The sequence below is a fragment of the Chenopodium quinoa genome, unplaced genomic scaffold (assembly GCF_001683475.1).
Source record: "Chenopodium quinoa cultivar QQ74 unplaced genomic scaffold, ASM168347v1, whole genome shotgun sequence".
Lineage (NCBI taxonomy): Eukaryota > Viridiplantae > Streptophyta > Magnoliopsida > Caryophyllales > Amaranthaceae > Chenopodium > Chenopodium quinoa.
Window position 1 is genome coordinate 120,854 of NW_018745410.1, and position 26,987 is coordinate 147,840.

Genomic DNA, 26,987 nt, shown 5'->3' on the forward strand with positions numbered 1-26,987 from the left:
TCTCTATGCCAGATTGCCTTGCCAACGCAAAAGAATGAAGTAAATACAAATTTTGTAAAGGGAGCGTCGAGAAGGTTAGTAGAGAACGTGTCGCATACATTAACGTAACAATTAAGTCTCGACACAAGACTTGTATATAGCTATATCATCAGTACTCCCCTCATGAGAAAACTTCCTCAGTTATGCGGGTAGACATGAGGGCAGATGTTAGATAAAGATGCCAGAAACCCAAAATTTTCCATCAACAAAAGATTATGCTGCATTATTCAATTTGGTATATGATGATTTTTTGCTGCCATTTACTTCATTTAGCTCCAAGGAGATGCCTACACAGCTCCACGACCTAATATCCCTTGTTTCCTCGAATCCGGGCTCGCATATCAACCTGAATAAGAAAAAAAAATGCTTCGTATTAATTATATTTTTTACTCGAAATTTAACTTTCAATGGAAAAATAAAATCAAAGATTTATCATTGCACCATATAGTTGTTAGAATAATCTTGTATGACAATTGACAAAGCAAAACTACTACGAATGGACTATTTGTGCTGCGGTAGACTTGAAATCCACCAAATATGTTAAGTGAGGCACCAAGTTAGTACAAATTCTTAAATGGACTTAGTTCACACTAATTTATTGTGAACCACCAACATTAGAGACAATATGATTGTTTTATTAATTAAAAAAAAAAGGTCACTACATTAATATAAAGGTTATTATGTTGAAATAAAAGTTAGCGTGACATTATAAAAGTTATAAGAGGTTAAATTTTTTAATGAAATTTTTAATATAATGGTCAATATGAATAATAACGATCACTATGCTAAAATTAGGTCACTATTCAACATAATGTTATACTTTAAATTCATAATAACATTAAAGGTCACACGTTTTAAAAAAGGTTACTAGGTTAAAAATAACGTTACTATATTAAAATTAGGGGTCACTATGTTGAATATAATGTTAGTTACGTATGTATAAACCTTATGTCCACAATAATATTATTGTGGACTAGGTCCACGAAAGATTTTCTGCCAGGTGCAGTAATAATTCTGGATTTAGTTAATTTTATTACTAGCATAATACAGCAACAACGTTCACAGTTTCACATGAAAGCAACATAATTAAGAAAGGAGTTCACATGTAAACTAGAGACAGCCATGTAGCCTTCGATTGTCATACGAGCAGGAGCTTGAAGCTCCAAACAAAAGCAACAAACAAGTTGTTCATCACTAAACTTCCCCTTTCATCTTGGGAAAATGTTGCTGCTATCATTAACATCCTAAGTCACTTAAAAGGTCAGAATGATCAAGACGATTACCAAACACAGATAGAAATGATTAAGCAGATACAAAAGCATTGAAAGATAAAATCTAATACGAGCATCTAAAAGCATTCATGACTCATAATTAAGATTTTTCTAAACTTTCAACCTGTAAATATAGAACCTAAACTTACCTGACCCAATTTACATACATACTACAAATTAAACTGCTTTTCAATCACATTCATACGTCATTATAAAGTTCTTAGTAAACTTAGAGATAATCAAACATTTGTTTTTTTGTGGTATAATTCAGGAGCAACAAGTCCTAGATGATCAGAAAATTTCCCAATGTCTTATAATTTCAAGTAAAGGACATAATAGATGTGGTAATATAGGTTGTTCCTAAGCCTTACCCCTCTGTTCAATAAATTTAAGACAACTTAGATAAGTCCTTCTGCATATTTGGGCCAAGTTATTAGCAGTTTTGCCGTTTTGGTGAATGTCAATCAAAATTCAATTGGTCAGAGTTGGAATTCTGATTAAACAAACTTTGAGGTGGTGGTGTTCTGCATTTTGGCTTTGTAAGTCTCCTTTGCTTCCTTTTTCTCTAGTTCGGCTCTTTATTTTGGGTCAGTTTCGATGTAAGTTGCATTTAGTGCCTTGTTCTTTGGTAGTTTCCTAACGTTAAGTATGTTTCAGGTAGTGTTTGAAGCTGATTTGTATGTATTTACTTTTTAGTATAAAATACTGCTTTGTGGTTGGTTGTCTCCTTAATGGAATTGTTGGTTCTATAATTCCCTTGTGCTGTGTCCCTGTTTGGTTAGTGGTTGGATGGCCATGGTAGGTTTGTCCACTCTGGAAGAGTAAAGCAGGAAGTAAATTTGGGTTCAGACTCTAGGTATAGAGTGGTGGGAGGAAGAGATGCCCGGCTCTGCTCCAATGTTTCGTGTCTAGAAAATTGAGACGTTGTCCTCTTTGTAGTAGGTAAAGACTTAGGCTTCCTTGTTAGTGGGTTTGCTTTGAAGGATGGATTTTGTGGAGTCTTTTGTTAATAGGTCTTCGTCTATTAATTTTGTAGCGGGAGAAAGGTTTGGTGTGTACATTGGGGTTCATAGCATGCTGTCGATCATGAATTTCTATCCTATCAATGGGATAATTCGAGAACCTGTTTACCGTGAAACTACTTTCCTTAACGTTTCTTGCTTTGTCTCTATCTTTCAAGCTCCAAAGGTTTTTACAAGATTTTCTCAAGGTCAGTTACCCAAGCTTCACCTTAGTTGAATAAAGAAACTGGGAAGAATATGCTATGTTACTCAAACTCTTCATTTCACCACAAGTACCCATGTCGGACCCTTGACACTTGGACACGGATATGACACTAGACATTGCAATTTTAGTTCAAAATCAATGAATTTTTTTCACAAAATAGCCGAGTTGGTCACTTGGACACATACCCATGTCGGACATGGTTACCCGAGTCTAAGTAACATAGAGAATATATATTATAGGCTTCAGCTCGCTAGAATCAAGGCAGTGTTATTGTTACCTACAAAGTGGCTCCAACATTCATAAGCCAACAAAAAGAGCAGCTTCATTTACTTCAGCTTTTAATATTGTGTTTATAAGAGCAAGCAATGATCATCTTGATCTTGTTAGCTTTGTTCTAGTTAAGGTCTTAACAGGCCTAGTAGTTCTTATTGTATTAAACTATTTCAATTCATGCAAATTAAGTTAATGTTAAAAAAAATTTAAGAAAATGTTTGAGAAGAATAGATAAAGAAAGATTTCATAGAGTTGCTTCTTACGGCATTATGAAGTTTTATCAACTCATTTTTCACTAGCTTGCATATCTTCCTACATTACAAGTTCCATAATGTCCTGGAGCCTTATTTCATTATTTCAAGCAGCCCCCTCCCCATAAAAGAAATGGAAAGATAATTTAGTGACACCTTAACTGAATTGACTTTCTACACCAGAAGTTATGGTAGAAAAGCATCACTAATATCTACATACTTTAAATATAAATAAGGAGCTTTTCATGAAGTAAGGTTATTTTGTATGATCTGCAATTTCTCTTATCATGTCCCAAGATAAATTTGCCATACATGTTCTAAATTTTTATTCAAATTTCTTCTGTTAGAAAAATATTAGGGGATCAGCAGTGTGCACAAAAATACACATCATATATATTCAATTTATTTAAAAAAAAAAAAAAAAAACCCACACGTACAAAAACTAGATGAAATTGTGAAGATTGGCACAAAAGGAAGGCATACCTGGCCCCTCTTACAATTGAAGTATGTTTCTCTTAGACCAACACAATCGCTAGGTATACAAGGGGTTGTCTCCCCTGCACATTCCCTAAATGACCTCTTCTGCACCTACAAGTAAAACATAAGTCCGTGAATCTGCCTGCTAAAGATAGCAACCAAAGAGTCACAAATACCTAAGTTTTCCAATCAAACAAGTAGGCTACATGCAATGACCAAGATATCCTGGAACAAATTTTTAAGCACTCATGCTAGTTCTTTAACTGAACAGGTCTGTACTCTGTAAAAGATTCCTCACAATCATCAAGTAGTTGCAAACATGGTACAAATAGAGGAATTGCTAATATAAAGGAAAAAAGTTCAGTAGTTCACTATCCTCCTTATAGGATATTACTATAGGTTTAAAAGAATGGAAAAGGAAAATTCCAGTCTCATTTTATCTGCAAATTTATAAAATAAAATAAAACAACCCTTAGTCCCAAAAATTTTTGGGCATGGTTCATAGAACTACTTGAAAGTTGGAAAGCCAGCTATAGGTGGCTGAAAGTTGATTACCAGCTCAGAAGGTATCTAAAAGATGAAAAGTCTATAGATGAAATATTTAAGTTTGCCTAATAAAACCATCTTAAATATAAAAAGGTAGTTTAAGAAGACAACTTGTCAAAAATTAGAATGGTACTGAGTTAAAATTAGCTGAATAAGATGCAAGATAGAAGTTATTTATGAGGTTTGAAACACATGTTTCAAGCTTTAAAAAAAATCAAAATTATAAAAAATAATCCATGTTAAAAATTAGAGTTTTTTAATCTTCTGATTAATGAATGGGAGCTTACAAATCATCTGTAAATATAATGAAACTGTGAAAGGCAAAAACTAATTGGTGGATATGCATTTATTAACCTAAGAAGATAATACAATCCAAGAAACTAGAATAGAGTGGAGTATAAACTAAGATTGTGCAAAGATACCAATGGTGGAGGATATTAATTTAAGTTTGCATAGACATATTCAAAGGAGTTTGATCCTTAATTTGTTAGTATAGCTTTGAGGGAAGAAAAATCAATAGAAGTAAACAATTTAAGCTTTAGTAGTCATTCAGTGACACAATAGGTCATGGTGGTCTTTCCCCTTTACAGAAGAATGCAATATAAAGATACGCCAGAATTTTACTATGAGCGTGCAGCATCAGTTAAATATTATCAACTATCAGTTGCACACTTGCACCACATAATAAGTCATTACTTGCATATTTAAATTGCGCCCATCAATTTAATATTTGGCTGGTAATAAGTTAGTATAAAATTTTGACTAATGACTCCCTCCATCCCACATAATAACTTCACATCTCTCTCTTATTGCTTGTCACACAAAAAGCTTCCCAATCGTCTCTCAGCTTTGGATCTACATAATACAATAATGTTCTGCCGTCATACTAAATTAATTTACTCATCATCTCTCTACTCCCTTAATATAATATGGCCCTCACTTTCCCTCACCTCAATAGAAAAACAATATATAATACCCATTATTTAATTTTTTAATCCATGTATACTTCGCAAAACCCCACCATCAACACTCTCCTACAATTATGTGCCAAGGTGTCACGGTCCGAGTGTTTCAACACCGGATCGTGCGGCGCGCTCTCGTCTATTGGCGACAAGGATGTAAGCCTAAAGAAAGGGAGGTTTGTGAGCACATAGCAACACGGACCTAGGGTGTCTCAAGAGGGCACACGATGACAACGAGTGCGGAGTCAGGGCTTGTGACGGCCGATACTTCGAAGCGGGCACAAGCAGAACCGACGAGATGAGGGCGTCTCTAGGGTCTCTTGGTTTGGTGGGGGATGCTTTAAAACAAGGCAAGCACAATATCTATAAAGGCTTAAACAACACACAAGTCTTAAAACAATAGCAACGGGTAGAGAGCTTTGATTGAATAACCATTCGCTCCCTAAAGAACTTTTTATTGCATTAGTAGAGAATTACAAGTGAACGTTGAAATGACAGTAACACAATAATTCTCCCTGAGCCTAGAAAGTAAAAAGAAAGACTAAAGAGACATTACATAAGGGAAAATACTAGGAAAATAAAGTAGAATACATAATAAAGAGGTTGGATTCTAACATCCTCCCCCACTTAAGCCGTCAACGTCCTCGTTGACTTACAAAACATACACTAAGATCCTGGCAGCTTCAGTCTTCTGCTGTAGGGGTGGCTCTTGTTCTGGTTTTGATGTTGGCGCGGTAGCTGACGTTGCGGTTGTTGTCGTCGGGATCTGGATGGTAGGGTTTGAGACAGCTAACGTGGAAGACAAGGTGAATCCTCATCCACGCAGGCGGTTCCATCTTGTATGCATTCTTCCCAATCCGTTTAGTGATGCGGATGGGGCCTTCATATTTCCGAATCAAACGACGATATCTTCCTCTGAGAAATTTCAGTAGTTCTGGTAAGACCTTCACCATCACCATGTCCCCAATTGCCAAATCTACCGGTCTTCTGAGCCCATTTCTTCATCCGGCGCGATGCTCGCTCTAGGTAGGCTTTCACAATGTCAGTATTTTGCTTCCACTCTCTTGTAAAATCTCGAGCCTGAGCGCTCCTACCGCCTTCCCAGTCAGCCGCCACTGTGTGTGGGAGGAGAGGGTGTTGACCCGTGACCAGCTCAAAGGGGCTTTTGTTGGAGGAAGAACTCCTTTGAGCGTTGAAACAAAGTTGTGCTACGTCCAAAAGTCTCACCCAATCTTTTCTGGTTGGCGCTCACAGAGTGACGCAAGTCTTCTTCAAGAAGCCCATTGAATCTCTCTCTCTGTCCATCACATTGAGGGTGGTGGCTTGACGACATGTTGAGGTCAGACCCCATCATTTGGAATAGCTCAGACTAGAATATGCTCGTGAATCTGGTATCCCTGTCGCTCACTATGCTCTTTGGCAATCCCCAGTACTTCACAATATGTTTAAAGAAGAGCGATGCCGTTTCTTCTGCTCCACAAGCCTTTTGCATGGGTACGAACGTGACATATTTGGAGAACCTGTCTATCACCACCATGACAGAAGAGAACTGGTCCACCTTCGAGAGGCCACTATTGAAGTCCATTGACACACTCTCCCAAGGTCGAGTGGGTACAGGAAGTGGTTCAAGGAGGCCCCCGGCTTCTGTCTGTCAACCTTGTCTTGCTGGCACACAAGGCAAGTTTTGGTGTAGCTCATCACGTCTTCCTTCATTCCTGGCCAGTAGTACCCCATCGCGAGTAGACTCAGGGTTCTCTGCCAACCTGGGTGCCCCGCCCACAACGTATCATGGCATTCCTTCAACAACATTTTTCTCAATCCTCCTGCTTTAGGGATGAAAAGCTTTGTACCTTTGGTGAAGATGAGGCCATCGTCCAACCAAAAGCGTCTAGTCTTCCCTTCTTCAATCATTCTTGTTATGGTTTTTGTCATTGGATCATTTGGGAGGTAAGCACGAACTTGATCTCTAACGGATGTGGCAATGCTGCTTGTAATGTTGGATCCCGTTCTATAAGTGAACTCCACGTCGAAGTCGGCTAAGGTCTCTTGCCACCGAGCCTGTTTTCCTGTCAGCTTGGGTTGGGTGAGAAAGTGACTCGCCGCGGTGTTGTCTGTGCGGACGGTGAACTTTGATCCCAACAAGTAGTGCCTCCATCCTCTTAGGCAGTGCACAATGGCTAGCGGCTCCTTTTCTTGTGCCGCATACCTCCTCTCAGCATAATTCAGCTTCCTGCTTTCGAAAGCAATAGGATGCCCTTCTTGGAGGAGCACACTCCTCCTAAAGCAAAATCTGGAGCATCTGTCTCGACTAGAAATGGTTTGGTAATGCCTGGAAGGGCAAGAACCGGCTCCTTCACCACTGCTTCTGACCATTCCCAACGAATTTCTTTCCTCAATAGGTCGGTGAGAGGACTTGCGATCTCCGAGTATCCCTTGATAAACCTTCTATAATAGTTCGCCAGTCCTAGAAAGGATCGCAACTCGGAGGGGTTCTTGGGATCTTGCCAATCGCGAACAACACATATCTTCTTTGAGTCCATCCTCAATCGACCCTTCCCTACAAAGTGTCCAAGAAATCCGACTTCTTCCTGCGCAAAGGCACACTTTTCTTGTTTCACAAACAGGTGATGTTCTCTCAACTTCTCGAAGACCAATCTTAGGTGCTCGAGGTGCTCTTCCAAAGTCTTGCTGTAGACAACAATGTCATCAAGGTACACGACCACAAATTTGTCTAAGTATTCTCGGAATACTTGGTTCATCAGAGTACAGAACTATGTAGCAGGTGCATTCGTCAAGCCGAAGGGCATGACTAACCATTCGTATGCCCCGTATCTCGTCACACAAGCAGTTTTTGGTTCATCTCCTTCGGCAATGCGAACTTGGTGGTAGCCAGACTTCAAGTCTAGCTTTGTAAAATACACTGCGTCCCCTAACTGATCAAACAGATCCGCCACCAAAGGGATAGGGTAGTGATTGCGCACCGTAACCTTATTTAATGCTCGGTAGTTGATGCACAATCGAAGACTTCCATCTTGTTTCTTCTAAAAAAGCACAGGGGCCCCGTAAGGAGCCTTTGATGGGCGGATGAAGTCTGCCTCAAGCAAATCTTCCAATTGTCTCCGGAGTTCGGCCAATTCCGGGGGAGCCATGCGATAAGGGCTTCATGCTAGGGGTTTCCCCCCGGAACCAGCTCGATCTCATGGTCCACCGTCCTTTTAGGTGGAAGAACTTTTGGTAGATCTTTCGGGAGGAGATCCTGGAACTCTGTTAGTAGCTCGGCAACTGCAGGAGGAAGGTCTCCACTTGCTTCATCTTCCTTAGTGGAAAGTGTTGCTAGGAACGTGGGCTCGTTCCTCTTCAACCCCTTCTCCAATTGTATTGCTGAAAGGAGGGGCCCCTTCGGCCCTTTTCCAAGATCGCAGGTTCTGAGGAGACATGGTTGCTGTCGGGCACAAGAATAGATCTAAGGTGCGGCATCGGGAATGCCTTACTAGAGTGTAAGAAGTCCATGCCGAGCACCAAGCTAAAGTCATCCATCGGCGCAACGGTAAAGTCCACCTGTCCGCTCCAATCTCCTAGCTTCATTGTTACTTTCTTGGCAACGCCGTGGATCAGTTTGGCAACTGAATTCACCCTTTCATACTGCCTCCTTCTAGTAGCAGCTTCAACCCTAGTCTTTTTGCCTCCTTTTCTGAAATGAAGTTTTGGGTAGCACCTGTATCCACCATGGCTCGAGTTTCCTTTCCGTTTACCAACACGTTCACATACATCAACTCGGAGTTTTTGGGGTGGCCCTCCGAGACTTCTCTTCCCATAGCACACATCATACGAATGGCCCCAGTCTTGAATGTTCTCCTTCACTAGGTTCTATCTCATCGGCCTCTTCACCCTCGGGAGTTTCTAAGGACATGGAGGACAATTTCTTTTGGAGATTGTCAATTTCTCCCTTGTGTCGACACTCAAACCACTTGTGCGGTCCTCGACAAAAGATACACGTCAATGGCCTGGCTACAGAAGATGAACTAGGGATGCTTCCTCTACTAGAGAAGGAAGAAGCTCCACTCTTCCGAGAGTCTTCTCCCCCGTTGTATCTATTGTTCGAGTTGTTGGAGCTTACTTGCAAACCATGTCCCGAGTTTCTAGGAGGGTTCGGTGTCGGCCCACTATTCCCTTTCTTCAAACGTTTCCCTTTCTCTGAGGAGTACTCCATCAACCTTTCAGCTGCGGCGATGGCTCCCGTTCTGGCGCCAAATTTCTCTTTCGGCCCACTCCTTCAAACCACGCACAAAGTTGAATAGGCGATCTTCCTCATACATATTGTGGATCTCCAACATGCACGCTGAAAACTCTTTTGACATACTCCCGGATGGAACCCTTATGCTCAAAGGCGGCGAGCTTGTGCGAGCAACAAACTCGGTATTCTCGGGATTAAATTGGGCCATCAGTTCTTTCTTCAGATCCTCCCAAGTATCCACCGACGTCCTCTTAGCTTAGATGTCGGCGTACTTGATGCACCACCAAAGCTTTGCATCATCCACCAAATACATAGTGGCGGTATCAACTTTTAACTCGTTCTCCAAGTGACAGACGCGAAAGTATTGCTCCATGTCGAAAATGAAGTTATCAACTTCCTTTGAATCTCTCGTGCCATTAAAGGTCCGGGGCTTAGGAGGTTTTATCTTGGCACCTCCACTTCCCCCGAGCCCTCTCTGGGCACGCATTAAAGTTGCACATTTGTCTTGTGCTTCATCAGCAACGCCTTGCACGAAGTTAAGTTGCTCCGTTAACCTATCCACGGTTGCTGCAAGCCTCTCCATTTGTTCGGCTTGTTTTATCACAATATCCTCGAGTTTGGGCAACCTTTCTTCGAGCATAGCCCAATGTTCGGACTTGCCTTCAAGCCAAGCAAGTCTTTCCTCAAATGTGTATTCATGCATCTCTCCTTCTTCTGCCATCTCTACGGCAAACCGGCTCTGTCACGATCCAAGTGTTACAACACCGGATCGTGCGGCACGCTCTCGTCTATTGGCGACAAGGACGCAAGCCTAAAGCAAGGGAGGTTCGTGAACACACAGCAACACGGACCTAGGGTGTCTCAAGAGGGCACACGATGACAACGAGTGCGGAGTCGGGGCTTGTGACGGCCGATACTTCGAAGCAGGCACAAGCAGAACCGACGAGATGAGGGCGTCTCTGGGGTCTCTTAGTTTGGTGAGGGATGCTTTAAAACAAGACAAGCACAATATCTATAAAGGCTTAAACAACACACAAGTCTTAAAGCAATAGCAACGGAGTAGAGAGCTTTGATTGAATAATCATTCGCTCCCTAAAGAGCTTTTTATTGCATTAGTAGAGAATGACAAGTGAACGTTGAAATGACAGTAGCACAATAATTCTCCCGAGAGCCTAGAAAGTATAAAGAAAGACTAAAGAGACATTACATAAGGGAAAATACAAGGAAAATAAAGTAGAATACATAATAAAGAGGTTGGATTCTAACACAAGGGCCCAAGAGAAATGGAAAGCTTTTTCGTAAGACGGTTGGAGTATCTAATTAATTGACATACTCCTCAAACAATTAGAAAAATTAAATATTTTGCAACATGGATATGGATGAGGAAATATAACATGAACTATGGATATAATTCATTTATGGATATCTTTAGCATTATCTAGTTGTGCATAGACCAATAAACTTATGAATAATTCGGGAGCAAAATAGGTCAAAAATTGCTCATAAACAAACAAGCTTACATGGACAGAATTCTGAAGATCAGTTACTTTGATCAGCATAGTGTTTGCTCAGAATAATAAATCAAGAATGTAGTTTATATAAAACATACAGAGTGGTTTTTACTTTGATTAACATAGTGTTCAGTCTGAGTATATTCATAGTGAATCAAGACTGTTATTTATGTAAAACATACCATAATGGTTTTCCTTCAAAGATTATGGTCTGCATATTCAATTAGTTGAAATTCAATATTACTTATTTGATATGCTTAAACTTCAAGTAAAGTCACTGCAAAGACAACTTTTCCTTAAAAAAAATATGTAGAATTTATTATGCTGGCAAGCAAGCTCAAAATGTTTTTTCTGGACAAGTATAGATAAAACAGAAGATCCTACCCTTGCCAAAAACTTTTTGCTATACTCGACATTCAGTTAAAAAATAAAATAAAACATGAACATCCCAAAGCTAGTCTCAGGTTGTTAACACCGTAATCATGGGTAGTTGAACGCATAAAGTGAGTACATAGTGAAAGAGAAAAGGGAGGAAAGGAGTGAAACAAGCCGAAAAAGGTTATTTTTATGAGATTTTTCCCAAGTTATTGAGCTTTTGGGTTTCTAGCCTTGGTTATGTCACTTACAGGCATATATTCTAAAAGTTGAGCTGAGATATCATCTGTTGTCTAAACCCCAGACCCACCCCATGTATAGCCTCAACCACCCCTTTTATTTCAATTTCTATGCCAAGTAAACCTGAGTGCCTGACATAGTTAATAACTTAATTTTATTTAATTCTTTCAAGAATTAGGTAAACAGAGAATCACTCCCGCAACTCACCATCCCTAATTTGCTAGGGATGGTTGGAACACTTGGAAGATAGGTGAAAGACATACAATCCAAGCTAAGAAAATCAAGAAGGTATCACAGAATCTATCTCCCGGAGGTTGGGATAGAAAGAGGGCTACCAGCAATCAGCTGACTAAATACTAAACTTTAGTGGAAAGCAAAGCTTGAACATTGCACTAAATTATATATGTGGCCCACTACTATGATCAGCATATCAAGAAAGTTTCTTGGTACAGAAACATGGAATTCAACAAAATCCATTGCTAAATATATTAGATAAAAACCATTTTTATAGCATATACTCCCTCAGCCCTCCATTCCTAAAATTTCAACTCACTTAGGGAAGTTTGGAACATGTAAGTGGGTGTAAGAAAAAGATGTACAAAAGAGGTGGAGTAAAAGGTGGAAGGTGTAAGAAAGAAAGAATGAGTGGGAAGGTGTAAGAGTGTGGGATACAAGGAATGAGGTAGTATATGGGGTTTGGCAAAAAATAGAATAAAGTAAAAAGTAGTTGAACATTCTAAAACACCAAAAATTAAAAGTGGGGAAAACTTTCAGGGTGTATTATATAATCACATTGTGACTTTAGTTAAAGCTCTTATACAACCACATTAGTCATGAGAATATATTGTTAAAAACATAGGCTCATTGAAACTATCAAAATCCAAACTAGACTTATATTTTAACCATTACAAACAATTAAAACCATTAAATTCATCACAAAATATGAAGGTATACTTCATTTGATTACAATGATAAACTGGAGTTATTCCAATAACTCCAAAATAATGTTTTTTATTTATGAAAGAATCCGCCTCAAGATTTGGCCATCTTACAAAAAGTATTATAATAGTATATGTGTCTAGCGGTCTAGACCAAAATGAAGTGTTGTGGGTACCTATATCATGAGGCGAAATAAAAGACCTAAGGCCTTATTCAATTCACCTGAAAATTATATACTGATAAGGATCAATAATTACTCCGTAAAATATTCAAATACGTGCCGATAAGATAACTTTGTAAAATAAAACAAAGTTTAAATGAGGGTTAATAAGGGATAGCCAAGTTCAATTTACATTTTTCATAAGTTCTAATAACTTTTTAAAGCTAAAGTAGTGTATGAAAAAGTGTTGCTTAGGCACAAGGTATTAGGAGCCATGCGCCTTGTGTTGTCCAGGCAAAGAGATTTTGGTGAAGCGCATTTGAGTTGCACTGAGGCATTGGTGCACCGTGAGATAAGTGAAAATCAGATGAATAGAACGCACCCTTAGTAGCATAGATAGAAATTTATGCAAATATATCAGCCATATAGGCATACACCCACCAAGTATCCATATCATATCATCAAACAATCAAAGTAACAAGTTCCAACCAAATCAATCAGACTATCGCTGTAAATGTAAGCAGAAACATACTATGTACTATGTCATCAAAGTAACAAATTCCCACCAAAACCATCAGATTATTGCCCTCGTAATTGTAAGCAGAACAAGTCTGTGCCATACTTTTCCTACGTGGGTTTATAGCAATTGAACCGAGAATATCAGAGTTCTAGCAAGCATAAACTTGAATAGTAACAGGGCCAAACATGTATAGCATCAGTTTGCATTAATGCTCCATTTGTAGGGCCGAGGGAGTGAAAAGAACTACAAGTCTAAAACCATGTCCATTTACAGATTAAGGTCATAATTTACATTGCAACATTAGCACAAAATCCATACCAAGAGTACAAATTAGATGAACATAACGTGAAAAAATCAAAAGGGTATTCCAAAATTCCATTTTTACCACACACACCAATGTAATATAATCAAAAGGGTATCCCAAATTCATTGAATATCAACATCTTCAACTATTAGTTAGTCAAATATTTCATCAAAATATAAACCCAGTATCATCAAATCTGTCAAAATACAACTTTAATCCGATAAATACAGCATTTAAACAAAGTTGAAGAAACAAATTGAGATGTGATAATGATGGAAATTTGAACAAAAAATGATTGATACAGAAAAAGAGATGAAATACCTTAATACAATCAGACTCGCTAAGACACTTGACAAGCTCCTCTGCCAAGCCTTTGCAAGATTTTGCCATAACCAACCACTCTAACTATTGCTTGCAGCTCCGAGGATTTCGCAGGTGAAATTAGCAGCAATTCTTCTTCTATGCTTTCGTCTGCCTTATTAAAAAAGTTTTTCTTGAATAATTTTTCAATTGATGTATTCATATCACATACTGTATGATGTAGTACCACGTAGATCTATTATAAATGGACCCAAACCCGAAAACTATGAGGAATTGCCGAATTGGGCTTTTGAAATCAACCCGAATTTAGTAGACCTGTATAATGCTCGTGTGATGCATGATTTATAAATTAAATAAATAATTCCATAAGAAAATAATAAGTATAATTCAATCTATCTATATACTATACTAAAAGACAAGCACCTCAATGTGAGACTGACAAATGTCTCAATATGATTCGCTGTCTTTTATTAATTTTTTTTATATAAATAAAATCCTATACATCTTATTCTAAATAAATACATAAATTATTATAGTAAAGTCTATTATAGTAAAGTAATAGACATATGTAAATAATAAAAGTTACATAAGAATAAAAAACTTGGTATAAAAAAATATCAAAATAATATATAATAACGGTAATTCGTATGCATGCAAGGTATATAGTAAGAAAAGTATAAAAAAAATATCTTACAATATATAAATAATTAAAGTTACATAAGGACAAAAAATCTTAGTATAGAAAATATCAAAATACATATGTATGGTAATTCGTATTCTAGCAAAAAAAAAGGAGAAAGATCAAAGATGTAGGATATCTTAAAACCTAAGGTAACATTCTAACAAAAAAATAAGGAATATCCTACGTATAATATTTTGTTACATATTTTGATCAAAAAACGGCAAAAATAAAATATAATATGTATATTAAAATCAAATCATATATATTCAAAAAATAAAATACGATACAATATGTAGGGAATAATTTCAAGCCTTTAAAATCCCACTAGCTTGAACCCCACTGTGATCATACACTAAATTACGGTGGCGTCCAAAAGGGAAGAAGATAGAGCAAAAGAGTCGCCAACAAGTTTTTTAAGGAACTTGTAAACCATCACAAGGTGAAGGTTACACCCCTTAACGATCCAAGAGATCGTCAACCCCATAAGGTCATGAACCAAAATAGGGTTCGGGGATGAAGATACAAATCCAACCTAAAAGAGATTGAATCTGCCCTAATAAGGCCTCTACTTTATTCTGCTCGTATTCATGTGCGCTTTCTGATTAACATGCAATCAATAGGATTAACCCTAAACCTGTTTAATCTATGTTGGTTGAATATAATGCACAAACAAACTATTATTGGCGATCACTTGAATTATAATCACAATTACCCTAACAAGATTATTAATTATCTTATTAAACGTGATTGCAAGTACAAGTTCCCTTTAAACATGCAATAAAAAGGTGATCAAGCAATAAAGAATAAAATATATCAAGCAACATAATAAATAATCAACATCATTAATAATAATATTATCAATCATAATTAACAATGATAATCATGTTAAAGTATAACAAGATCCTAGACATGATACTAACAAGATTAGTAACAAACCCTAGCATGTCACTAAGCAATAAAAATCAAATCTTTGGCCCTACATGATACTAACATGAATAAATATTAGGAAGAACGTAAAAGGCATCATAGCAATCATATTTAATATTAAAAATACCCTAGACATGATACTAGGGATATCATAATAACAATATAAACATGATATCTACATCATAAATAAATTAATCAATTAAAGTACTTATTTTGATGCCTCATACCTCTTTCTAATAACAAAATACACACGTTAGTAACTTCAAGGAAAAATAATAATCAAAACAATTAAATTAAATAATTGAAAGAGAGATTTGGGACCAAACCCTCAGAAATTAAAACCTTTCACGTCTAAGGACGAAGGCAACTTCGAATATGGCTAGGTGTTTCAAGATCTTGTGAATGCGGAATTTTGTATGAAAAAGCAAGAAAGAAAGAATGCTAAAGAATACTTGATTATGGAGAATTGGTGAATGAAAGATGATGATCGTAGATGAATGAATTGTTGATGAATGAATTGTAGATCCATGAAAACGGAGTTTTTATTACGATATTTATAGAGAAAATCAGCCAAAAAAGATAATTTAACAAAACAGAGTCTGAAGATCACAAAACAGGATTGGCGCCAGCCCTGGCTAGTTGGCGCCAGCACCAGTGGCAATGGCGCCTAGCGCCAAGGCCTGGGGTTGGACGCCAAACTGATTTTCAACGCGTTTTCGAAAATCTGATAAATTTCTCGACTGGAAGATAAAATAATATAATTCCATCGAAAATGCTATTTGATCTTGATTAAAACTCTGAAAAGTCCTAATTGAATTAGGAATGAAAAGAACCTTCTAGAATGTTCTAGAAGACTAAAACCATTCCTAATTGCATTAGGAATGATAAATTATATTAGGCCCTCCCCTAGATCATTGGGCCGTACATAAAGCTCAAACCGGACCCAGTTTAGTAAATTGGCCATAATTTCCTCAATATTCATCGGAATTGGGCTTATAATATATCGTTGGAAAGGTCTTTGCAAACCCCATCCAACTACACCACTATTGGACCCATATCTTGGACCAACCAAACTGGATTGGCTTTTTTTCTTAAAATAAAGTTTTTAAAATCAGGGAGAAGAGAAAAGAAATAAAACTTTCCGCAACACTAGACCTTTCCACACTTTCGTTTCATTTGATTATGATTCGACGTGAAAGGCACTCATCACCGGGTTTGGTTTTGGGGAGACACAAATGGGTTCTACAGAAGCCCCCACTTTGACTGAGTTTGGAGAAACGCAAGTTTCGAAAACGAAAGTCAAAGTAACGATAGGGACGGAGAATGATTTTGAACGTTCTGCGATCCTAAATCAATCTTGTAACGCCGATACCTGCAAAACTAGCATTAGTTAAACAGATAAAAGAGTTAAGAAACGCGTATCTTGCACCGTCGAGCACACGTCTCTGAAAGTAACCGATTGTTGTTGTACTGTTGTTTTGATGACCTCCTGCAAGCTAGAGAATGTCATCCCGCTTGAAAACCGCTACACCCGTAACCGCTTCCAAATTAGAAGATTGCTTCGCCTGAAACTATCCTCCCCGCTATGATAATATTCCACGTCCAAGGGAACATCATCGAAAATTATTTCTCTCGAAATAATTCTCATCCGCACTATGATCATCTTCCATGCCTAAGGGACTATGATCGAAGACAACTTCGCCTGAAATTACCTTCAGTTGCTCATGAAAACTTTCCGCAAGCCAGGGAATGATGTCGAAGACATCTTCTCTTGAAGTCATCCTCATTTGATGCAATAATTTTCCCAAGGAAATTACCGAAGATCCACACCTGTCGATCTTTAAAAGTTCGTCTGAACTTGCCTTTGCTATGCCTGTACGTCGGCGCTCTTTTGCTTTGAACCTCTATGTCGGTGCCCTTTGCTCTTGAACCTATATGTCGGTGCCTTTTGCTCTTGAACCTATATGTCGGTGCCTTTTGCTCTTGAACCTATATGTCGGTGCCTTTCGCTAATGAGCCAATGCTTAGGCGCTTTAAGCTAAGTGAGACGATCTTTTCATCAGGTCGATCACTTTACGTAATCAAGCCGATTACTTAATCATGTCAAATTTCTTAGAGGGGCTAACTGGCGTACCAAGGAACCCAAAATATACTGCATAAGGCTAGCACAACCCCAACAGGTGGCTGGCTGCTTTGGCGCCGCTAAAAATCCATCAGCGCCAGACTAATGGCATTAGCGACAGGCGCTGGCGTCAGACGCCAAGCCCAGAAAGTGACGCCAATGCCTAGGGACCGGCACCAGCACGAGAATCTCTTTAAATTCTCATTTTCGTTCATTTCTCGGCTCTGTTTGTCGCGAACGCTGCTCGAAGAAACCGAAAGCTTCAATTGATCGTTGCTCACTCGTTTCTCAACCGAATTCGCTCAAATTTGTTGCAAATCAAAGCTCTTTTCATCTATATTCCCGATCTATGTAAGTTTTCCTCAAACTCACACCGGTTTTTATGAATTCTTGGCATGTTTATTCATGAATTTCATGAAAATTCAAAATTTATAATGCTCAATTTGCTTTGTTTATCAAGTTTTATGCCATGAAATTGCTTGTTTATGTTTATATATTGCCTTGGGAGTAATTTTAGACTTGTTTGGCTCAATTTGATGAAGAAATGAGCAATCTGCCATTGTTGGACCTCTTAAGGTCGTGAAGAACAATGTGGCTTGTTCTTGACGTTTTGGCTAGCAATTCTTGTTCAATTTATCACAATAATCACTATAGTGTTGCAAGAAATTATTTGATTGCTTGGAAAATGTCATCATGCTCAAATTGAATTCGTGCTCTGTTTTAGTACTACGTACTCTGTTTTTGCGAACATAGTATCATGCGGCTAGGCGAACCTTAGATACTATAGAACCTTAATTTACGATGATTCTGCACAATGTAGCATGGCTAGACAACGAGGCTTAGGTTCACGGTCCCGAAACACTAGACGGGAGCATTAGCCCGTGGAGGACGACACCACACCGTCCACTTCGCTTGGTCGGCTCCCGAAATGGGATGAGCAGACTTTGTTCTTTGCCCCTGTCCACCACATTTCTGAGAGGGTGAGACGGGGAACCGAGCCCGGGAGGACACGGCATCACAGCTCTGGCTGCGATGGTCTAGGCGATTTGTACAGGATGCACATCGCCAGAGACCGTGAGACGAGACTCCTATGGGAGTCTTGCGGACTAGTTGCTCTGTTCGAGACCTCCGAGGCTATGGTCGCCTCCAGCGGGGGTCACCACGTAGTACGCGCTTTGGTGGAGTTCTTCTGGGACACCACCAACACCTTTCATTTTCCCTGGGGCGAGATGATGGTCACCCCTACAGACTTCAGTCTCATCACAGGATTGGAGTTCACTTCTGTGCCGTTGCCGTTTGACGTCTTTTCTCCAGAGGTCGAGGAGCTGTTGGGGCCGATTGTTGTTCGGGCCCGAGCTGAGGTCGAGACGACTCAGTTCAGTGCTAGAGGGATTCGCCGCTCGACGCTGGCAGCGGCTCTCGATGATGATGCGACCACCCGAGAGCAGCGGGTGCGCATCTTCGTGCTGATGTTGTTGTCAGGGACATTCTCCCCTGATAGGGGTAGTAGGGCATTGCTTTACTACCTCACTGTTGTCCGTGATCTCCAGCAGATCGGGACTTATGACTGGGATAGCTTGGCCTACACTGATTTCGTTCGCGCGCTGAGGGACTCGTGTCGCCACCGGTCCTTTAGGACGAACGTCGCCTTGTCTACTTTCTGGAAGGTCGTAGAGGTAAACATTATTCCCTATAAAGTTTAGCCCTACATGTTAGTTAGCATTTACTCACGCTTTTAACTTTTTTGTAGATCTGGTTTTACGAGTACTTTCCTTCCGTTGCGCCGGCGCGACCTTCGCCGAGGGGATATCCGGTGAGCGCCTCTTGGGGCGGCCACCATGTGGACATGTCTACTGCACGTGTCCGGAGTCGGATCATCTCGGTATGATTTTAGTGCTTATCTTGCTCTTCTGTGATGTTTTAGACATGTTCTTACCTGATTGGTGCTTTTATAGGGACCTGAGGTAGTATACCGACCGTGGGGCGGTTGGACAGTCCCTAGATTAGCCGCACAGTATTCTGCTGAGCGTCGCTATTTTTTGGGGACCTATGGAGCGGTTGTGTATTTAGGGGAGAGAGTTGCTAGACAGCACTCTTCCGACGTTTTCGTCGTTCCTGCCCCTCCGCCGCGTCATATGTTCGACGAGAGACAGTTGTCGAGCATGGCTGAGGGATCTGGTTCCCTCTGGCGGTCCCATGTGACCCTTGGGCGGTGTTACGCTAAGGAGCTACTTCCTTTGTTAGCTCAAGCCCCTGTACCGGCTGAGGACGTGAGGGTAAGATTCTTCGCTTTTTATTTTTCGCTAAGTAGCCCCCAAGTAATATCTTACTGATTTCTTTCTGTTTTTTGTCAGGATGGTCCCACTGAGTTTGTGCCGCCCCATATGTCCATTCACTACCGGGGGATCTATGGGCTGATCGAGGAGATGATTTCTCTGGCTCCCGAGGGCGAGCGCTTTGTGGAGCGGTCGATTCCTCGCCACCAGACCAGGGTAGGCCTAGTTTTAATTCAGAATCTTATATCCAGTTATCATGTATTTTCACTAACTTATTTTTTCTGACAGTTCTCACGCGAGGTGGTTTCGGCTGTGGCACGATGCCTAGATGCCTTTCGGAGCCAGCTCGTCCGGATGAGGAACGCGGCTACCTGTCGTCGGGACGACGTTGTCCGAGAGGTAACTTTTCTTCACTTATTATTTCTGCATTATGACTTCAGTTTTACCTTGTTTCTGATTTAATTCTTTTTGCAGGGTCAGCCGATTGCTTCTCACACCCGTACGAGGCCTGAGGGGCGGAGAGATCCGGCGAGGTCTAGCTCGAGACGTCGTCGTACCTCGTTAGGAGGTAGAGGTGGTCGTTTCGATGCTGCTCGGGCCGACGTTGCTGAGGGCTCAGGATCTTCTTCTGAGGGTGCTCCTGCTGCACCGGTAGGAGAGGCTACCTCAGCTTTCAGAGGTGGTGGGATGTACGAGGTTGGCTCGTCATCGCAGCAGCCTCCGCGGTCTCAGTCTCAGGTTGATCTTGGATGGAGCGGTCCTGTCTTGAGTTTTCCTCCTCCTACGGAAACTGGAGCTGGTGCTGAGGCTAGAGCTGGTGGAGAGGTGACTCCTCGTACGGCGCAGTTTTATGGCATGATGGGCCTACGTCCTCCGGTGCCGTAGTTTGTTTCTGTATATGTATTGTATTTTATTTTGACTTTTTTACAGAACTTTTGCCTTTGAATCATTATTTAGACACTTTTGTATTTTATGTTATTGTAACTTTATTTAATTGCTTATGATTATGTTAGTGCATGTTAGTGTGTGCAAAAGAAATGTGATAACAATTTTGCGCAAAAATTCCGTCATTTTTATTATTGATGGAGGATATTATCCGACTCTCTCCCCCAAAAAGAAAAATAAAAAGGAAAAGTAAAACGGAATAAAATGCTGGTTTTTTTGAAAATTAATATAAAATCCAAAAAAAGAAATTAAATTAATTAAAAATAATTGCTATATTTAATTAGAAAAGATATTTAGAAAAAAAAAATTAAAACGGGGCCATAAAGTCATTAACCGACTCAAGTTTAATATCATAACGCAGACTGAGCACGCGCGGCTTCTCTGCTTACTTGGCGCCAGCTGGCGCCACTTTATGGCGCGTGGCGCCAGGCGCTACGCTTAGCGTGTAGCGCCAAGCAATGATGGGTGGCGCCAATGTCGGGGCTGTGACACCTATTGACGCTGACTCCGTATTTCATTCAGATTGAAATTCTTCGCAATTTGTACATAAATAGCCCCCTGTTCAGCCGATTCTTCTCATAATTCCAACGAAAAAAAAATTATTTTCCTCCTTAGAAAAATAATAATCATGTCTTTAGCCACTAAAACCTTCACCCAATACTCTCATGAATGGTGTCGATCTGTTAATGCTAGAGAAAGAAAAGAATTGGATTTATTTCACTTGGGGGGAATTTATGGCATCAAAGGGGTAGATTTAGACATAGACTTCATACATACCGCTTTAGAATTTTGGAATACCGATACACATTGTTTCAGAATAGGGTATGATGAAATTAGCCCTTTGCCAGAGGAATTTGGTGCTATCTTAGGCTTCCCTGCAATAGACCTGGTAGTAATCCCTAGAATAGATGCATATTACTATAAGGATTTTGAGCGCTTCTTTAATTTGAAGGAAAGGGATTTATCAAAAATAGTAGATGGCAATGTAGTTAACTTGAAAGAATTCACACGCTATTATTTTGATAAACCGCTTTCTGAATCTTTTCATATATATAGAAGAAGGACGTTCTTATTTTGCATGCTCAATCAATATTGTCTTAGTAGTGGTAAAAATAACGAGGGTCAATCAATTATAACCACTGTACTAGAACAAATTGAATCAGGGAGAAATCCAATGCCATTGATAGTTGGAGAGACCATGATTAGTCTAGATGAATTGAAAAGGGACCCAAAAGCGCCTCTTCGCTGCTCTCCAATTTTATTACAGGCAGAAAAATAATATTTTTAATTACAGAAATCAAAAAATATATTTTTGTATTGTAATAATAATTTATTTGCATTGCAATTTTTTTTACAGATGTGGCTAATGGAGAGGCTAGGATTAATTAGCCCTCCGGACGACATTGAAAATTATACTCCCATTTGCTTCGTGAGAAGGAAGAAGCGCATCCCTAAAATTGGGCGCCATGGGTGGAGAAAAGTCTTTGAATCACGTGATTTTACTATAAAGTGGGTCATCCCATGGTGGAAAATAAAAAGGATGGTTGGTGTTAACAAGCAACCTTTCTGCCGTCTCCCAAGCTTGTCTCGTGTAACATATTATTATCCCTGCAGGGTAAAAAGACAATATGGCTTGCTTCAAAATATTCCTTCCGGGGATCTTCGTCCTCCCTATGAGTATCCCGTATCTCAAGAAGTAGATAGATTTGACACTTACTGGAGCGCTAGACCTTTATGGGAAGTGATTACCCAAAAGGTTCCCCCTTCTTTATCTAATGGTGTAAAGAAGTGGTTGTTGAAGAAGTCTTCAATTGATCAAGGTAGAACCGATGTAAAGAATCGTCTAGGTGACAGGGTGACACCGGCCAAAGAACGCTTAGGTGCAAGAATTGAATTCAAAACACCTACAATGCCTAAGAAGAAGAATTCTACTAAAGACAAGGGGAAAAGGAAAGCTACCACCACAGACAAAAAGGTTTGGGTGGAAAAGAAGCATGGGGTGCTAGCTGAAGGGGAAACAATCTATTCTAAAATTGAATGTAGGTCCTCTAAAGGATGCCTACTAGCTAAAGTAATGGATGAAGAGGAGGAAACAGAAAAGAATTTGAAAAGAGAAAAGAAGGAAAAGAAAGATTAAAAACATTGCTTAGCTTTAGATTTATTAGATTGTTAATTTTTATTTAAAGTTAATTTATTTCAGCCTTATTTAAATTCCATTAACAATGTAGTTTTATTTTATTAATGAAATTTCAGCTTTCAATTAAATTGTTACTTTAAATTTATATTATTAAAGCAATGAAAATCGGAAAAGAATTAATTTTCCAGAAATTTTTCGAGTACGGAAGTCGAAAATTTTCCGAAAAATACCGAAATTCGCCCAGATTTTATCACTGAATTGGCGCCAGTGACTGCAGTTTGGCGCCAGCTATTAAGGTCTAGCGCCAAGCGCCAATACCATCGTCTGGCGCTAATGGCTTGTTGCTGGCGCCAGACTCTGTTCTGCGACGCCAATAGTTTTCTGACTTTTTTTTGACTTCTAGTTGATTCTGGATCGCGGAGATGTCGAAAAATAAAGTGGCCGCACCCGTAAAGGGTTGCCTACGTATCCTTTCCTAAGGAATCAGGTCGAACGTAGCTCTCTTGAGTGTCCTACTCAAGTAATTATGGGTAGTATTTTTTAAGTTGGTCAAGATTGGTCATGTTTGAGAATTCATTGCCATCCATATCAGTTAATTTTGCTGCACCACTTAACAGGATTGTTTTGACAATGTAGGGGCCATACCAATTAGATCTAAACTTTCCCCTTGGATCTAAAACATTTTTCCTTAGTGCTTTTAATACCAAATCTCCTACTTTGGTATTTCTTGTCTTGACCTTCTTATTAAAATGTCTAGCCATACGAGTTTGATAGCACTGAGTATGATGTAGAGCTTCTAGTCGTTTCTCATCGAGTAGGATCAATTCTTCATATCGTGCCCTAGTCCATTCGACTTCATCAAGTTTACTCTCTAGCGTAATGCGTAGAGATGGTATTTCTAGTTCGACAGGTTGTACGACATCCATTCCATATACCAAAGAAAATGGTGTATTTCCTGTTGACGTACGGATTGAAGTGCGATAACCCCACAGTGCAAAGTGGAGCTTGTTAGGCCAATCCTTATAATTTTCTGTCATTTTCTCGATGATAGTCTTTAAATTCTTATTGGCTGCCTCAACTGCTCTGTTTGCTTGAGGTCTATAAGGGGACGAATGATGATGTTGGATACCATATTTATGTAGCAATTTTTCACATTCGGCTTGAAAGTGAGTTCCATTGTCACTTATCATTTCATGTGGGACTCCATATCGACAAATGATATTTCTCTCGATAAAGAGTGCTACATGTTTTGCAGTGAGTTTAGCATATGATTGCGCTTCAACCCACTTTGTAAAGTAATCAATTGCTACTAGAATAAATTTGTGGCCTCCTGTCCCTGGAGGAGTGATCTTGCCGATTATGTCAATTCCCCATGTAGAGAATGGCCATGGTGATGTGTAGGTGTAGAGCAAAGATGGAGGAACATGTTGTAAATTGGCGTAAATTTGACACTTAGGGCATCTTTTCACATATTGATGGCAGTCCCTATTCATGGTAGTCCAATAATACCCTTCTCGCATTATTTTCTGGACTAACATTTTGCCATTTACATGAGTTCCACAGATTCCTTCGTGGACCATTCTCATTATTCTTTGTGCATCCACCTTTCCTACACATAGGAGAGCTCGACCTTTAGGTACCCTTTTATGTAGCTCGTTGTCTATGAGTACATATTGAGAAGCCAAAAGTCTCAATGCTCGTTTTTTTTCTTTTGTCAGCATGAGGAGGGTAATCTCCATTGGTGACATAGTTGAGAATGTCTGTGTACCATGGTTCTTCTTCATGTTCTTCTTCTTCGTCTTGGACTGGGTCGTCGTCTTCTATAGCCTGTATATACGCTGATTTGTGCCTTTTTTTGATAGTTAGAGGCATTTACTCGATATCCGTGGGAATCCTAACCATTGAGGCTAATCTTGCCAAAGCATCAGCAAATTGGTTTTCTTCTCTAGGTAGATATGTGTATTCTACCTTCTCTAACTGATCGGTAAGAGTTTCCAGATAAGTTTGGTAAGGGGCTAGGCTTTCGCTCCTTACTTTCCACCTTTTAGATATTTGATTGATAATCAAAGAAGAGTCTCCGAATATCCTTAATTTCTTTACTCCCAATGTCAGGGCTGTTTCAAGGCCTGCCACACATGCTTTATATTTAGCAGCGTTGTTGGTGACGTCGAAATCAAGCTTTATTGAGATTGGGACGTGTTCTTCTTTAGGTGATACTAGTAGCACTCCGACACCACATCCCTTTTGGTTTGAGGCTCCGTCGAAATACAAGGTCCAAGTATCATCTTCGGTGACCATCAAATCTTCATCTGGAAATTCATTGTCCTGTATCGGTGTCGAGTCTTCTATTGGAAAGTCTGCTAGAAAGTCTGACACCACATATCCTTTAATAGCTTTTTGTGGCATAAACCGCACATCGAACTGAGCTAAGTTGACTATCCATCTTGAAATTCGTCCATTGAGTGTTGATTTCTCGAACAGATATTTGAGTGGATCCAATCGGGATACTACGAAAACGGTATGCACCAACATGTAATGTCTCAACTTAGTTGTGGCCCATACCAAAGCGAGGCACAATTTCTCGAGTAGTGTATAGCGTGTTTCGTATTTGAGCATCTTCTTACTTAAGTAATAGATTGCATTCTCTTTGTTTTCTACCTCTTGTGCTAGCATGGCCCCCATTGTCTCTTTGGTAACCGTCAAATATAACCTTAGAGGTATTCCGGGAAGTGCTGGTGCTAATACGGGAGGATTTGCGAGATAGGCTTTGATCCTGTCAAAGGCTTTTTGACACTCATCATCCCATATTACTTGTATATTCTTCTTAAGCTTCTTGAAGATTGGTTCACATATCGTTGTCAGTTTTGATATGAACCTACTTATGTATTGCAACCGGCCAATAAATCCTCGAATGTGTTTCTCGGTCTTGGGCGGTGGCATCGACATGATTGCTTTAATCTTGGTTGGATCTATCTCTATTCCTCTAGAGCTTATGACGTATCCCAAGAGCTTGCCCGAGGTGACTCCAAAAGCACACTTTGATGGATTCAACCTCATACTGTACTTTCTTAGCCTTTCGAAAAATTTCCTTAAGGATACTTGATGGCCTGGACGGTCCTTTGATTTCACAATCATGTCGTCGACATATACTTCCACTTCTTTGTGCATCATGTCATGGAGTAAGGCAGTTGCTGCACGTTGGTAAGTAGCACTTGCGTTTTTCAACCCAAATGGCATTACCGTGTAACAGTAAGTGCCCCACGGTGTGATAAAGGTTGTTTTCTCCATGTCTTCTTCTGCCATGATAATCTGATTGTACCCTGCATATCCGTCCATGAATGAGAGGAGCGCGTGATTTGCCGTGTTGTCTACCAGAATATCGATGTGTGGAAAAGGGAAGTCTTCCTTTGGACTTGCCTTATTTAGATCTCGATAGTCGACACACATCCTTACCCTTCCGTCTTTCTTTGGAACTGGGACGACGTTAGAGACCCATTCGGGGTATTTGGATACCTTGATGAAACCTGCAGTTATTTGTTTTTGAACTTCTTCTTTTATTTTAAGTGCTACGTCGAGTTTCATTCGATGCAACTTTTGTTTTACAGGTTTCATTCTTGGGATTAATGGTATAGTGTGTTGAGCTATTTCTATGTTAATGCCTGGCATATCTTCATATGACCAAGCAAATACATCGATAAATTCTTTAAGCAAGTTAATTAAATCGGTTCTTTCTTGTTTATTCAATGTTAGTCCGATTTTAAATTCTCTTTTATGAGTTGAATCATTCGAGATGTCAATTGTTTCAGTCTCTTCAATTACTGGTGTTTTCTTTTCAAGTGTTTCCATTGCTTTAATAATTTCTTCATCTTTTTCATCGTTAGCTAAGCAATATTCGTCATCTTGGGTTAGGGAAGAACACGAGAAGTAAGGAGAATGAGAAATATTATTATACTCTGAGATCATTACATCAAAGAGTGATATGTCCTCAGGGACTGGATCACTAACTATCCTAGGAGAAGAAACAGGAAGGGGAGGCATTATTGCTAGAGACTTAGAGGATTCTAAAGGGAAAGACTCAGACTCTGACTTCGACGACTCTTCGAACATCGGCCCTTGCCTTGTCGTGATCGATATCTTCCTTCCACTCGGAGTAGTCACCTTGATAGTCTTGCGCCACCCTTGCAGTGATCCTTCAGCTGGAGTAATTAGCTTCGAGGGGTCGAAGTTTTCGCTTTGTAGGATCGTTTG

The 26,987-nt window shown here is 39.6% G+C and overlaps 1 protein-coding gene across 1 annotated transcript; it reads right to left on the reverse strand.

The window, feature by feature from the left end:
• Positions 1–79: 79 nt before the first annotated feature.
• LOC110713215 (cytochrome c oxidase assembly factor 5-like) lies at positions 80–13,856 on the reverse strand. Its single transcript, XM_021891675.1, has 3 exons — positions 13,651–13,856; positions 3,545–3,649; positions 80–385 (listed from the first exon to the last, which is right to left on the reverse strand). Exons 1-3 carry the CDS (start codon positions 13,717–13,719, stop codon positions 344–346), a joined length of 216 nt encoding a protein of 71 aa, XP_021747367.1. The 5' UTR covers positions 13,720–13,856; the 3' UTR covers positions 80–343.
• Positions 13,857–26,987: the final 13,131 nt, after the last annotated feature.

Coding starts and splice junctions, on each gene's coding strand:
- LOC110713215 (XM_021891675.1), bottom strand. CDS start 13,719: ATGGCAAAATCTTGCAAAGGCTTGGCAGAGGAGCTTGTCAAGTGTCTT. Junction 3,650..13,650: donor GCGAGTCTGATTGTATTAAG/GTATTTCATCTC, acceptor TTTTACTTGTAG/GTGCAGAAGAGGTCATTTAG. Junction 386..3,544: donor TCAATTGTAAGAGGGGCCAG/GTATGCCTTCCT, acceptor TTTCTTATTCAG/GTTGATATGCGAGCCCGGAT.